This window comes from Monodelphis domestica, chromosome 8 (assembly GCF_027887165.1).
Source record: "Monodelphis domestica isolate mMonDom1 chromosome 8, mMonDom1.pri, whole genome shotgun sequence".
Taxonomy (NCBI): domain Eukaryota; kingdom Metazoa; phylum Chordata; class Mammalia; order Didelphimorphia; family Didelphidae; genus Monodelphis; species Monodelphis domestica.
Window position 1 is genome coordinate 92,760,890 of NC_077234.1, and position 14,733 is coordinate 92,775,622.

The window sequence follows — 14,733 nt, forward strand, 5'->3', positions numbered from 1 at the left end:
TGATTGCCTGCCTGTATGTCTAAGGATCTTTCTAGCTAAATTGAGAGGAGCTTATGAGGTTGGTTGGAGGGAAATGAGTTCTCCAGCTCAGCACTCTTACAGATAATCTATAGAGTTTAGAGTGGCTGTGGTCTCTGTCAGTTGTAGTATCCATACCAATAAAATCACGTATGCTTCAGTTCTGAAGAATGAACCAAGAGAGGCAAAGAGTATGGAGCAATTAATACATTCTAATATAGTAACATAAAAATAGTTTCCATTAAACTCAAGGAGTCAGAGATATTAAAAATCATAATCATTAATCATTTTTAGAAGATCCTTGAAGAGGAGAAATATATGGAAAAAAGAAAGGAAAATAGTTCCACAAATTTAATTTAAACAAAAACTTAAGTTAAAATTTTAACTCTAATTTTCTGTCTTAATATCAATTCTAAGGCAGAAAAGCAGTAAAGGCTAGGCAATTGAGGTTAAGTGACTTGCACAGGGTCACACAGCTAAGCAGTGTCTGGAGTCAGATTTGAACCCAGGTTCTCCTGACTCCAGGCCTGATTCTCTATTCAATGTGCTACCTAGCCGCCCCTCTAAATTAATTTGTGAAATCTTCTATTTGCTAGGTCATACATTAGAATGGTATGCAAAAATTTAAGTTCTAAGTAACTGCAGGAAGTCTGGTTGGCCTAATCTAGACTATAATATCAGAATAACTACTTTTATCTACTGGAAATATCAGATATTAAATGAAGAAAAGTCAATTTTTTATTTACTTATTTTTAGATAAACACTTAATTTCTGTCTTAGAATCAATACTGTGTATTGGTTCCAAGGCAGAAGAGTGATAAAGGCTAAGAAACTGGGGGGTAAGTGACTTGCCCAGGGTCACATAGCTAGGCAGTGTCTGATGCCAAATTTAAAACTAGGACTTCTAGTTGCCCTATGAGTCAATGTAAAAGTGGGAGGTTTTATCTTCTTTACCTCTTAAGGGCAAGATTGAAACATGTATCTGCTGTATTCTCTCAGTATCTAGCAAAACATTCAATAAAAATCTGCTAACCAATTTTTGTAGGTTGTTCGTTTAAGTTACTGCTTCATTAGGGATTAAAAAACAAATATGCAATTCATTTTTAATTGCAATTCAGCTAGCATACTTCATCACAGATTTTTTTTAAAAGTCTTAAAATGATCAAAATATCTTTCTCCTTCAACTATCAAAAATAGTCAAGTTGTAAGGAAAGTAACAATTCAAAATTCACTAAATTTTCACAGGTTTGTGAAGGGAAATTTAAAATGTCAAGAAATTAGAAAGTTCTTACCAATCCCTTTTGCTAACCAGTTGTTGACTCCTTGGGGTAAAGCATCATAGGCAGTATGTGGAGAGTAGACAGCAATTCTATTCTCCAAAGCCCTGATCACCAGACGCTCCTTCCATGTTTTCCAAGTTATGCGCTTGAGTGGTCGGAAAATAGGTGGATGATAGGAGAGAATGAGATCTGCTTTCCTCTGGAGTGCCTCCTCCATCACTTCCTCGGTCAGGTCATTTGTTAGCAAAAGTGTCTTCACGGTATGGGGTGGACTTGGCTCCACCAATAATCCAACATTGTCCCAGTTTTCAGCAAATGCAAGTGAGGCAAAGTCATTCAAAGATGCAACGAGAGTTTTCAGATCCATGAAAGGACGTGAAGGATTACTGACCAAGGACTGGGGAGCCTGGAACTTCCTGCTGGTCAAGGACTGGGGAGCCTGGAACTTCCTGCTGGTCAAGGACTGGGGAGCCTGGAACTTCCTGCTGACCAAGGACTGGGGAGCTTGGAACTTCCTGCTGAACAAGGACTGGAGAGCTTGGAACTTCCTGCTGAACAAGGACTGGGGAGCTTGGAACTTCCTGCTGAACAAGGACTGGGGAGCTTGGAACTTCCTGCTGACCAAGCCCACACAGGCCAACATGCAGAAAGTAGGCGAAACTCAAGATCTGAAATCACAAAAATAAGAAATGGAAATCATACTGTATGTCTATTTGGCTTGATTCCCTACCCCATTTCTCTTCAAGAACTAAGGCAAGTCTCACTGCCTTCATAAAACTTTTTTTTTAACCCTTACTTTCTGTTTTAGTAACAACTCTAACACAGAAGGGCAAGAGCTAAACAACTGGAGTCATCTGACTTGTTCAGTCACACAGCTAAGAAGTGTTTGAGGACAGATTTGAACCCAGGTCCTCCTGATACCAGGTCTGGGATTCTATCCAATGCATCACCTAATTGCTCCTTTCATAAAGCTTTGACCCAAGACCCAAATGTAGTTAACTACCCTACTCCTACAAATCTAATTATCAATAGCACTTATTTAGCATTTAGAAAGGTAGTATGGTTTGGCAGATTTTACTGTATTTGGAGTCAAAAAGACCTGAATTAAAATCCTGTCTGACACAAAGTGGCTGTGTAATCCTAGGCATCTTTCTGAGCCTTAGTTGCCTCATTTTGTAAATAGAGATTACTCCCATGAAACTCAAGTCACTAGGCAGTTGAAACTCAAATGAGATAATAAACATAAAGCACTTTGTACATTTTTAAGTGTTGCAGAAATGTCAGCTGTTAGAGAGTTCTAGGAGTGGAGCCAAGATGGAGGAGTAAACAGGGCAGCAGTGCCATTTCACCTTGAAAATCCTCTCCAACCAAGAGTAAAATATGTCCACAAAATGAATACAGGAGTGAAATAAGCAACAAGGAGACAGTGAAACAACCTTCAAAAAAAGAAGATCCCCAAAAAGTAGTCAGGGACCATCTGGAGAACTGAGGTGAGAGGGAAGCAGAGCTATCAGGAGGCATAGCAGCGAGTGAAGAGCAAACCACATACCCCCACCCTGCCCCCTTCGCCCATATCTGCTTCACAGGTTCCAGAACTTAAATCCTACCTAACAAGCAGACCTTGAGATCCTGCATGGGCAAATAGTGGTCCAAGCCAACTCACACCACTAGAAATCTCAAACCTGTGGAGAAATCTGGAGTCCCAGCCCAGGGCAATCTGGGTTGAAGGGGGCCAATCTGCATAGGCCAGGAATCCCAGTCTGGGTTTGAGATGAGGACATAATTCACAGTTTTGGGTGAGGACACAGCTTTCAGGAGGAGCCTCTCCAGAATCTTTTTGACCAAAACTAAGGGTGGAGCTCCAGGACAGGGCAATCAAGGGTATGCCTGATTGAATCAAGAACACCTTGAGACAAAAAAAATTGAGCCTAAGACTGGGGCTATAATTTGATCAGTACCTGACCTTATCAAGTTCAGATTGAGATCAAAAGTTTACACCCAAGCCTGAGGAAAGTCTTTAAGCTATCAGCATCTCAAGGATCAATTGAATTAGCAGGGGAAGGGGCTATCAGAGCTCTCAGCCCTCAGACCATCTGGTAAATTAGTAATAACTCAGAAAATAAGCTGAAAATAGCATCAAGGAAGGACTGAAGTTTAAGAGGGTACCCCAACTTCCCAGAAAACAGAGCCTACCTATAATTAGAGAGGAAAAATGAGCAAATAAGAAAAAAATCACCTAATTCTAAAGAGTTTTTATGGAGACAAAGAGCAAGGTGCAGACACATAAGTGGACAGTGAAAGCAAAGGAAACACAACTAACATCCAAAATAAAAATACTGATTGGATACAGAATCTGGAAGAGCTCAAAAACCAATTAAGAGATGTAGAAGAAAAGTAATGCAAGAAGAAATGGGCCAATGAAAAAGGAGAACCAAAAACTGACAGGGAAAAACCAGGTTTTAAAAATCAGAATTGACCATCTAGAAACTAATGATTTCATGAGAAATCAAGGAGCAATAAAGCAGAATCAAAGAAATGAAAAACCAGAGGAAAACATAAATATCTTATTGAAAAAACTGCCCTAGAAAATAGATCTAGGAGAGACAATCTGAGAATTATTGGACTACGTGAAATTCATGATGACAAAAAACCTTGGGTATCATATTATATGAAATTATCAAAGAAAACTGCCCAGAGATCCTTGAACAATAAAATAAAACTGAAAGAATTCACAGATCACCTCTAGAACGAAATCTTCAACTGAAAACTTCCAGGAATATAATAGCTAAATTCAAGAGCCACCAAGCCAAGGAAAAAATGCTTTTAGGCAGCCAGAAAGAAACTATTCAAATACCATGGAGCTACAATCAGGTTCACTCAGGCCCTAGCAGGTTCTACATTAAAGGATCATAAGGCATGGAATATGATATTCAGGAAGGCAAAAAATTTAGGTTTACAACCCAGAGTCACCTATTCAGCAAAACTGAGTATATTCTTTCAGGGGAGAAAATGGTCATTCAATAAGATAGATTTCCAAGCATTCCTGAGAAATAAGCCAGACCTAAACAAAAACTTTGAAGCTCAAACACGAGACACAAGAGAAGCCCAGAAAGGCAAATAAGAAAGAAAATTTAAGGGATGCATTAAGATAAAAATGTTTATATGTTTACATGGAAAATGGATTTCTGTAATTCTCAAAAAGTACTCTTAGTAGTAGACAAGATAGAAAGAATTTACTCAGAAAGAGGGTGGAGAGGTAAGCTGATTATGATATTATATCATGATGTATATGTAAATGATGATGTGGAACAATATGTATATGTATGCATATGAATGACATGTAAAAAATCAATCAAGGGCTGAAAGAGAGGGTTTCACTGAAAGAAAAGGGAAGTGAGAGATAAAATGAGGGAAATTATATACCATAAAGAGGTGAGAAAAATCAATACAGAAAGAGGAGGATAAGGGTGGTGATGGGCAATGCTTAAATTCTACCCTCATTGTAACTGGCTCAGGGAGAGAAAAACTAGTTTCTCAGTGGGGTATAGAATTATATCAACCTACAAGAGAAGAAGGGGAACAAGTCAAGGGAAGGAAGGGAGAGAGAACTGGAGGGGTGACAAAAAGCAAAATATTGGTGAGGAAGAACAGAGTGAAAGGAAATAAGAGTAGGATCTAAAGGGGATAATACTATGGAGGGCAATACACAGTTAATAGTCATAATGCTTAATGTGAATGGGATGAACTCACCTATTAAATAGGAGTGGAGCATAGTGGATTAAAACCCAGAATCCTACAATATGTTGTTTACAAGAAACACATTTAAGGTAGGGTAACACACAGAGATTCAAGGTAAAAGCCTGGAGCAGAATTTATTATGCATCATCCAAAGTAAAAAAAGTAGGAGTAGCAATCATGATACCAGATAAAGCCAAAGTACAAATTGATCTCATTAAAAGAGATAAAGAAGGAAATTACATTCTGCTAAAAGGTACTATAAACAATGAAGTAATATCAATAATGAACATTTATGCATGAAAACGGTATGGCATCTAGATTTCTAAAGGAAAAATTTAAGGAACTCAAGGAGGAAATAGATAGTAAGTCCATATTAGTGGGGGAGCTCAACCTTCCATTTAGAAACTCCATCTAAAATCACTCAAGATAATCTATTTGCCAAGACAAACACAGGAATTATTTGAACACAACTACAAAACACTTTTCACACAATTAAAACTAGATCTAAATAATTGGAAAAATATTCATTGCTCATGGGTAAAATGAACTAATATAATAAAAATGACAATCCTACCCAAATTAATTTACTTATTTAGTGCCATACCTATCAAACTACCAAAAAACTTTTTCATTGAATTAGAAAAAATTATAACAAAGTTCACTTGGAAGAACAAAAGATCAAGAATATCAAGGGAACTAATGAAGAAAAAAATGTGAAGGATGGGGGCCTAGCAGTCCCAGATCTTAAACTATACTATAAAGCAGTGGTCATCAAAACAATATGGTACTGGCTAAGAGACAGAAGGGAGGATAAGTGGAATAGACTTGGGGTAAATGACCTCAGCAAGATAGTGTACAATAAACTCAAAGACCCTAAATTTGGGGACAAGAACCCACTATTTGACAAAAACTGCTGGGAATATTGGAAGACAGTATGGGAGAGATTAGGCTTAGATCAACATCTCACACCCTACATCAAGATAAATTCAGAAAGAGTGAATGACTTGAACATAAAGAAGGAAACTATAAGTAAATTAGGTGAACATAGAATAGTATACCTGTCAGATCTATGAGAAAGGGAAGATTTTAAAACCAAGCAAACGCTAGAAAAAAATCACAAAATATAAAAAGAATAATTTTGATTACATTAAATTAAAAAGGTTTTGTACAAACAAAACCAAATGCAACCAAAATTAGAAGGGAAGCAACAAATTGGGGGGAAAATCTTTATAACAAAAACCTCTGACAAAGTAGACATCTAATTATTTAAATTTATAAGAAGCTAAATCAATTGTACAAAAAAATTGAAGCCATTCCCCACTTGATAAATGGTGTGAATATGGGATTAACTCTCCCTTGAATATTTTAAGATTTAATCACCAGAAGTATATACACCCCACTTATCTTTAAGTATGGGGAGGTCTGTGACCCATGTGTGCTATATTGGGTGACAAATAAAAAAGGACTGACTGCCTCCCCGTAGTCTAAAGCAAAGCTATAGCTGTAATTGGTCCATGTAAAGTGGCAGAAAGGTTCAGCAAGTGATGAAAGGAATGGTCTTATTTTATTTTAATTTTTTTTGGAAATTTTTATTTAATTAGTTAATTTGGAATATTTTCCCATGGTTATAAGATTCATGTTCTTTCCCTTCCCCCCCACCCCCCATAGCTGACACACAATTCCATTGGGTTTTACATGTGTCATTGATAAAGATCTATTTCCATATTATTGATATTTGCACTAGGGTGACCATTTAGACTCTAAATCCAATCATATCCCCATCAACCCATGTGATCAAGCAGTTGTTTTTCTTCCATGTTTCTGCTCTCACAGTTCTTCCTCGGAATGTGGATAGCATTCTTTCTCTTAAGTCCCTCTGAATCTGAATCACTGCAATGCTGCTAGTTGTAAACCTCAAAATTTCTCAGACTTATGTTGAAAATTTCCCCCATTGGGGAATCTTCTACTTAAAAAATTCCTTAGCAGGAATGTGAGAATTCTACTTTACCTACTTGGGTCTGCCCTAGGGGAAGATAAAGTTGTAAACTCTTTTCTGAACAATGAAAAGTACTTAAACCCATACTTTTCTTAAGCTAAGTACCTATAAAGGTCAAGCAACTTGTGAATTTACAAGGAACAAAGAACTGGAAAACTTACTCAGAGCTTTTCTGGTGTGAATTACTCAAAAATCCACACCTTCTTAGGTGTGGCCTAAGAATGGGCGGTCCTTTAGAAACATCTACAGTAACTGGTAGATGTAAGGACTTAGGGGAGGTGACAGAGGAGATTCTCGATTTCTGACTCTCATTCTGAAGGAGAGTTCCTCGAGGAGCTCCTCTGAGGGACTCTGTCCCTCTGGGGTAGGAGCTCTGGAGGCTCTTGAGAGAGGCCCTTTGAAACAATCTCTGGCTGGAAGACTCTTTGAGGAAGGACGCTGGCCTGGTGTCACTAATATCCTTGTTTAGTCAGACCTTGTGGTGAGTATTAAAAAACTGACTGATTCCTCTTTTAAGACTCAGGTCTAGGCCATATTGGCTTGAGGCCCTTCATACTTATTCCTTTCTTTCTCTCTCTCTCTTTCTTTAATTACTCATTGTATTGTTAATTAAAATCTCAATAAAACCCAATTGACTTGGGTATTTGAATAATTGGGAATTTTTCCCTGGCGACCACTTTATATTTGATTTTAAACCCAAGACACTGTAGTGAAACATATTTCTGCGGTCAAACTTACTCACCCTCTCTTATATCTATCACAATTTATATCTTCCACTATTTTAAACACTACAGTTTAAGACCTCAACCATTTTAAATCTCACATAGTAGAGAAGTACATTACATTCGATTGTACCGCAGTTTATCAGTCTCTGTGTACAATGTTCTCCTGGTTCTGCTCCTTTTACTCTGCATCAGTTCCTGGAGATCATTCCAGTTCATATGGAATTCCTCCAGTTCATTATTCCTTTGGGCACAATAATATTCCATCACCAACACATTGGAGGGCATCCCCTCATTAGGAATGGTCTTTAAAAGTGGGAAAAACTTCCTGTGACCAGCTTTCACCTTCAAACTTGGTCCTAGAGGAGCTCCGGCTTGGGACCTTGGATTGTTCTTAGATCTTCCCTTAGGACTATCATGTGGGTGAGTGAAAAAGCTGACTCCTTTCCTGGCTCCTGGAAGTACTAGTGTCCACAGAGGCCCCCTCCCCCATCTTGGGGAATCTTTGCTTAATTTAACCCTAGGCCCTCTGAAGCCCAGCTGGAGTAAAGCCAGGGCCTAAGCAAATAGTCTAGCTCATTAAGCTAGATTTCTCATTCTGCCCCTCTTTCTTTCCTCTATCTAATTCTTTCCCTCTATTTTGCAAAAAAAACTACTAAAAAGTCATTCTGACTTGAGCAATAATTTCAGTGACCACATTTCTCATATATTTAGTCCAACCTTTTTATTTTAACCCTTACAATGGGCAAGGGACATGAATAGGCAATTTTCAGATAAAGAAATCAAAACTATCAATAAGCACATGTAAAAATGTTCTAAATCTCTTATAATTAGAGAAATGCAAATCAAAACAAGTCTGAGGTACCATCTCACACCTAACATGTTCGCTAATATGACAGCAAAGTAATTAATGTTGAGGGGATGCGTCAAAATTGGAACAGGAATGTATTCCTGGTGGAGGTGTGAATTGATCCAACCATTCTGGAAGGCAATTTGGAACTATGCCAAAAGGGCTTTAAAATACTGCCTGCCTTTTGATCCAGCCATACCACTGCCAATAAGATAACAGGGGAAAATATATGTACAAAAATATAGCCATGCTCTTTGTGGTGGCAAAAAATTGGAAAATGAGGGGATGCCCTTTGATTGGGGAATGGCTGAACAAATTGTGGTATCTGATGGTGATAGAATACTATTGTGCTAAAAGGAATAATGAACTGGAAGAATTGGAAAGACCTCCAGGAAATGATGCACAGTGAAAGGAGCAGAACCAGAGAACCTTATACACAGAGACTGATACACTGTGGCACAATTGAATATAATGGACTTCTCTACTAGCAGCAATGCAATGATCCAGGACAATTCTGAGGGATCTATGAGAAAGAACACTATCCACATCCAGAGAAAAAACTGTGGAAGTAGAAATACAGAAGAAAAACAACTGTTTGATCACATGGTTTGATGGGGATATGATTGGGGATATAGACTCTAAATGATCACTCTACTACAAATAATAACATGGAAACAGGTCTTGATCAATGACACATGTAAAATCCAGTGGAATTGCTCATTGGCTATGGAAGGGGAGTGGGAGGATGGGAGGGAAAGAACATGAATCATGTAATCATGGAAAAATAGGTTAAATAAAAAAAAAAAGAAATGCCAGCTGTTAGTATATTCTGCCAGGTATTATCTTGTTATTTGTATGGTTTGTCTGGCAAACTAGCCCGTAAGTCTCTTAAGGATACTATTTTGGTCCCCCCCTCCCTAAGGCCTAATGATGACCAAAATCATATACTCTGACAACCTTGAGTGATTATGACTGTACTTTTGAAACAAAAAGATAATTGGAAAGAATGGTAGGTTTGGGGGAAAGAAGGTGTTCTCTTGGTTCTCCTCCTAAACTAACAATTGATTCTTAATTTCCTCTGCTCTATATATATATTTTTTTTAACCCTTATCTTCAGTCTTAGAATCAGTACTGTGTATTGGTTCTAAGGCAGAAGAGTGGTAAGGGCTAGGCAATGGGGGTCAAGTGACTTGCTCAGGGTCACATAGCTAGGAAGGGTCAGAAGCCACTTTTGAACCCAGGACCTCCTATCTCTGGGTCTGGCTCTCAATCCACTGAACTACCCCGATGCCCGACCTCTGCTGGATATTGATCCATGTCAAGATACTAAATGTGGGTTTTGCTCTTTTTTTCTCCCTCTATCCTGGCTTTAAAAAAAAAAAAACCCTTATCTTCCTTCATGGAATCTATACCATGTATTGGTTCTGGCAGAAAAACAGTAAGGGCTAGGCAATGGAGATTAAGTGATTTGCCCAGGGTCACACAGTGTGAAGATTGGATTTTGCTCTCCCCAGATTGTAACAATGAAGGTACTTATCACTTCCTTGATTGTGAAGACCCACCCTTGGAGTGGAACCTTTTGTAAGAAGCAGTTCTATTGGAGTTGAGGCTGATAAAGAATCTGATGATTGAACTGACTTCCTTTGCTTTGTCTTGAGACCCATTTCCCTTTTTCTTTTCTCATAGGAAGTCTCTCTCCTTTTCTTCTCTTTCTCCCTTCCTTAATATCTTCCCTCTATTGTAAAATAAACTACCATAAATTTCATTCTTACTTCAGTAATTCATTTTCGGGATTTAGCAATTAAATCCCTGGCGACCAATTAAATATATTCAGTCCAACCACAGATTTAACAGCTGGGAAGTATCTGAGGCCAGATTTGAACCCAGGTCTTGTTGATAGGCCTGGTTCTCAATTCCACTAAACCACCTAGCTGCCATCTTATTTTACATGGTAAACTCATCAGTGCCCATGGGTTTTATCATTTCTATACAGATGATGATTTCTCAGAGTTGTAATGTAGCTCCAGTCTCTCCTTAAAGTCATATACAGCTTAATATACCCCAAATGAAGCTCATCTTTTTGCCCAAACTCACCTGTCTTCTCAGCTTCTTTATTACTATGGACTGCTCTATCATCTCTTTTACTTTTTTACCAATTACATGTAATAAAAAATTTCCACGGAAGTTTTCTGGACTTATCTGTTCCAAATTCTCTCCCTCTCTCCCTCGCCCCAGTTAGGAAGCAATTCAACATGTCTACCATCTGTTTTTGGCCACTCAGGTTTCATTCATATTGGGTTGGAATGGAAAGCTATGGTAGAGAAACTAACTAGAAGGTTATTGCAATAGACCAGGCAAGAAATGATTGGCACCTGAACTAGGATGGTGGCTTTGAGTTAAAGAAGGGGACATATCCTGGAGAAATTGTGATGGTAGAACAGGAAAGATGCGGAGACAGACTGGATCTGAGCCCCTATAAGGCTATCTTCTATTTACATATCTTGAAAGTACTTGTTTAATATGTTGTCTCCTTTAATGCTTAATAAATGCTTGATCATTTTAGACATGTTCAGTATGATATGGTATTTTTGGTATATCTAGTTCAAAGTGTTTAAGCTCAGGAGAGAGATTAATGGCTGTATATATAGATCTGAGAGTCAAAATAGAGGGAGTAATTGGACTTTTGGGAGCTGATCATAGATGGGTTTGTTTTTTTGTTGAACTAAAAAATTTCCTAAACATCACGGCTAGAAAGCAATTGAGATCAAGAGTTTAAAAATAAAATAAATGAAAGTTTAAAAAATAAGTTTCTAGGGAGCCTGAGTGAAAGGGCCTCAGGTGAAGAAGAATGTCAAGGCTTCTCCTCATCCCAGAGCCCCTTGCCAGTACCATAGGAAGAGGCTTAGTTGCCAGCAGTGGTTGCTCTGGGATGAACCACAAATCAGAGCTGGAGGGAAGGCCAAACACCACAAAGGAGCACCAGTCTTCCCTCCCCACCTCTCTCCTGGGTTTTTCTGAAGGGAATGTAGGCTTCAGTCAGCCAGGGAGGACAGAATACTAATGTAGCCAGCTAAAAAGAAACAGACTCAGTCTGCCCTCCCCAGACTTAGTAACTAAGTACTTCCACAAAAGAAAAAAGTCACTATCAACAAAATAAAGAAGAAGGAGAAAAAAGGGAGATTCAATATGCAGTTTTCATTAGTGCATAAAAAAAAATACATTTAATTCCCTAGTCTGCTCCAGAGTTGTATTTGTGTCCTGTGAAGGGTTGAATTTCCTATTTCCTTGCCCTTTTACCCAGTCTGGTGGGTGCTGAGTGGCAGGCAGGCAGGCAGGGCTGAGACTGGCTTGGGAGATGCTGCTCAGAAGATGTCAGGGCATATGGAACAGTCCTGCTTCTCCTTGGCTTCCCAGTAGTCTCTCTTACACTTGCAGATCTCTTGCCCAGTGTAGGGATACATCTTCTTCTCAAACCCCAAGGGAACATGCAGGTCTATTTCTTTCCCTTCTCCCTGGGACTCCTAGGCACTGGCCTCTATCCCCTTGCAGCAGCCTCTGCTCCTCAGCACTGGCCTCCCCCAGGCCTCCTTAAGACTTGGTCAGGATTAAAGTCAGGATCAAGGCCAGCTACGAGAAGTAATGTATTCACCAGTAGTGGGCACTTCTTCCACAGGAACATGGCTAACATCTCCTGCTTGCTGTCAGTGCAGGGGCTGATATAGCTGCTCTGGATGATCTTGGAGCACAGTACTCCATCTTTTCATTCCAGGAGCCCAACCACAAACTAGGAGCCATCAACTCTTCATTATCTCTCACCTCCTATATCCACTCTATTGTCTAGATTTCCCCTTCATAACTAACAGCTTTCCAATAATGATTCCTTCTCTCCTCTGACCCTCCCACTAACTGATACACACCCTCATCATCTCAGACCTGGACTATTGCAGTGGCCTGCTGATGGGTCTACCTAAAGTCTTTTCCCCACTCCAGTCCATCCTCTATTCAGTTTCTAAAGTGATTTTCCAACCTCCATGAACTGATGCAGAGTGAAATGAGCAGAATCAGGAGAACATTGTACACAGAAACTGAAACATTGGGGTACAATCAAATGTAATCAACTTTGCTACTAGCAGCAATGCAGTGATCCAGGACAATCCCCAGGGACTTATGAGAAAGAATGTTATCCATAGCTAGAGAAAGAACCATGGAAGTAGAAATCCAGAAGAAAACATATGATTTATCACTTGTTTATATAGGTACAGGATCTGGGGTTTTTGTTTTTAAGATTACTCTATTACAAAAATGAATAATATGGAATAGGTACTGAATAATAATACATGTATAACCTAGTGAAATTGCTTGTCAGCTCTGGGAGGAGGGAAAAAACATGAATCATGTAACCATGGAAAAATATTTTAAAATAAACAATAATTTTAAAAATTTAACTTAAATTTAAAAAAATAAAGTGATTTTTCCAAAAGTGTAGGGCTGGCCATGCCACCCCTCTACTCAGTAAACTTCACAGGCTTTCTATTGCCTCTAGGATCAAATACAAAATGCTCTGGTATTCAAAGCCTTTATGACCTAGTCCCCTCCTATTTTTACAGTCTTCTTACATCTTTCTACTCAACATGTATGCTTTTATCCATTGACACTGGCCTCTGGGCTCTTGCATCAACAAGACCTTCCATCTCTCAGTTCTGGAAATTTTCTCTGCCCTTTCTCTACTCTTGACTACTGACCTTTCTATTTTCTTTAAATCCCAACTAAAATCCTACCTTCTATAGGAAGCCTTCAATAACCCCTCTTAATTACAATGTCTTCCCTCTATTAATTAATTCTTATTTTATTCTGTATATAGGTTGTTTTGTAAATATTTGTTTGCATGCTGTTTCCCTCATTAGATTATGAGATCCTTGAAGGCAGAAACTGCTTTTTGTCTCTTTTTGAATCCTCATCTTGGCAGAATGCCTGTTACACAATAGGTACATAATAAATGTTTACTAACTGATTCAGATAGTGAATAGACAGAAAAGGGTTCAGAATAAAGTCTTCAGGTACATCTTGGCAAGATCAATGTCATGAAAATATACAAAAGAGAGAATACAAGAGAATAACATCATCAGCAGAATAAAAAAAAACTGCAGAGAGGTTCAGAAGGATAAGGACTAGGGAAGAATCATCAAATTTTTCATTTAAGAGATCATTCATTGTTAAGCAGTTTCATTTGAGTAATGAAGTCAGAAGGAGAAGAAATGTAAATAATGGTTGTGAATGACATTCAAGAAATCTAGATAAAATAATTTAATTCCATTCATTCATTCAATAGATATTTATTCAATTCCTAGTATGTATAAGGGACCATGCTCATCAACAAAGAGGCAGAGAGAGGACAAGATACAAAAACAAGTAATATTATCAATGCCCACAAGATTATTACAATCTATTGTGCATTGGGGATGGAGGGAATGAAACATTTATTCAAACAAGATAAAGTACAAAGAAAAAACAGTGAAATGAAATGAGTCTGACTGGGAGCATATAGAAGACGTCAAAAAATTGCTCAGCAAGTTACCCATGGGCTGAGAGAAAAGCTTAATGATATATTCCTGAGCACAAAAGAACCACAGATGGGTGAAATACCCTTTGTTACCTTATTTGCATATATATATAATTTCACTCCCAATCCCTATGTGGATAAGGATTTTATTCTAAGAATCACCCATAAAGAAATGCAGAACCATTCCTGCTCCTGGGCTATTTGTTATTTGTTTAAAGGTTTGATTTCCAAGAATAAAAAAACAAAATTCTTCATTTTTCTCCATCAGGGATGAGATCTCAAGAGTATAGTGAACATTTCTGATGTGTTAACTCCCTCCACTCCTTCAGATCTTCACCTTTTTTTTTTTAAACCTTTAACTGCTCTCTTAGAATCGATACCAAGCACAGGTTCCAAGGAAGAAGAGCTGGAAGGGCTAGGCAATTTGGGTTCAGTGAACTGTCCAGGTCACACAATTAGGAAGTATCTGAGGCCAGATTTCAACCTAGGACAATCCCATCTCTAGGCCTGGCTCTCTATCTACTAAACTACCATTCTGCACACTAAGAGATAAAGTGAACATTCAATTA

General features: G+C 38.4%; 1 protein-coding gene across 2 annotated transcripts in view; it reads right to left on the reverse strand.

Annotated features, from left to right (window-relative positions):
• Positions 1-14,733, reverse strand: part of NIF3L1 (NGG1 interacting factor 3 like 1) — a 28,831-nt gene that overhangs the window by 13,047 nt on the left and 1,051 nt on the right. For both annotated transcript variants that reach the window (XM_007501595.2, XM_007501596.3), the window contains exon 2: positions 1,311-1,966. In XM_007501595.2, the coding sequence (XP_007501657.2) occupies positions 1,311-1,941 (631 nt within the window). In that variant the 5' untranslated portion in view covers positions 1,942-1,966. The remainder of the gene's footprint in view (positions 1-1,310; positions 1,967-14,733) is intronic.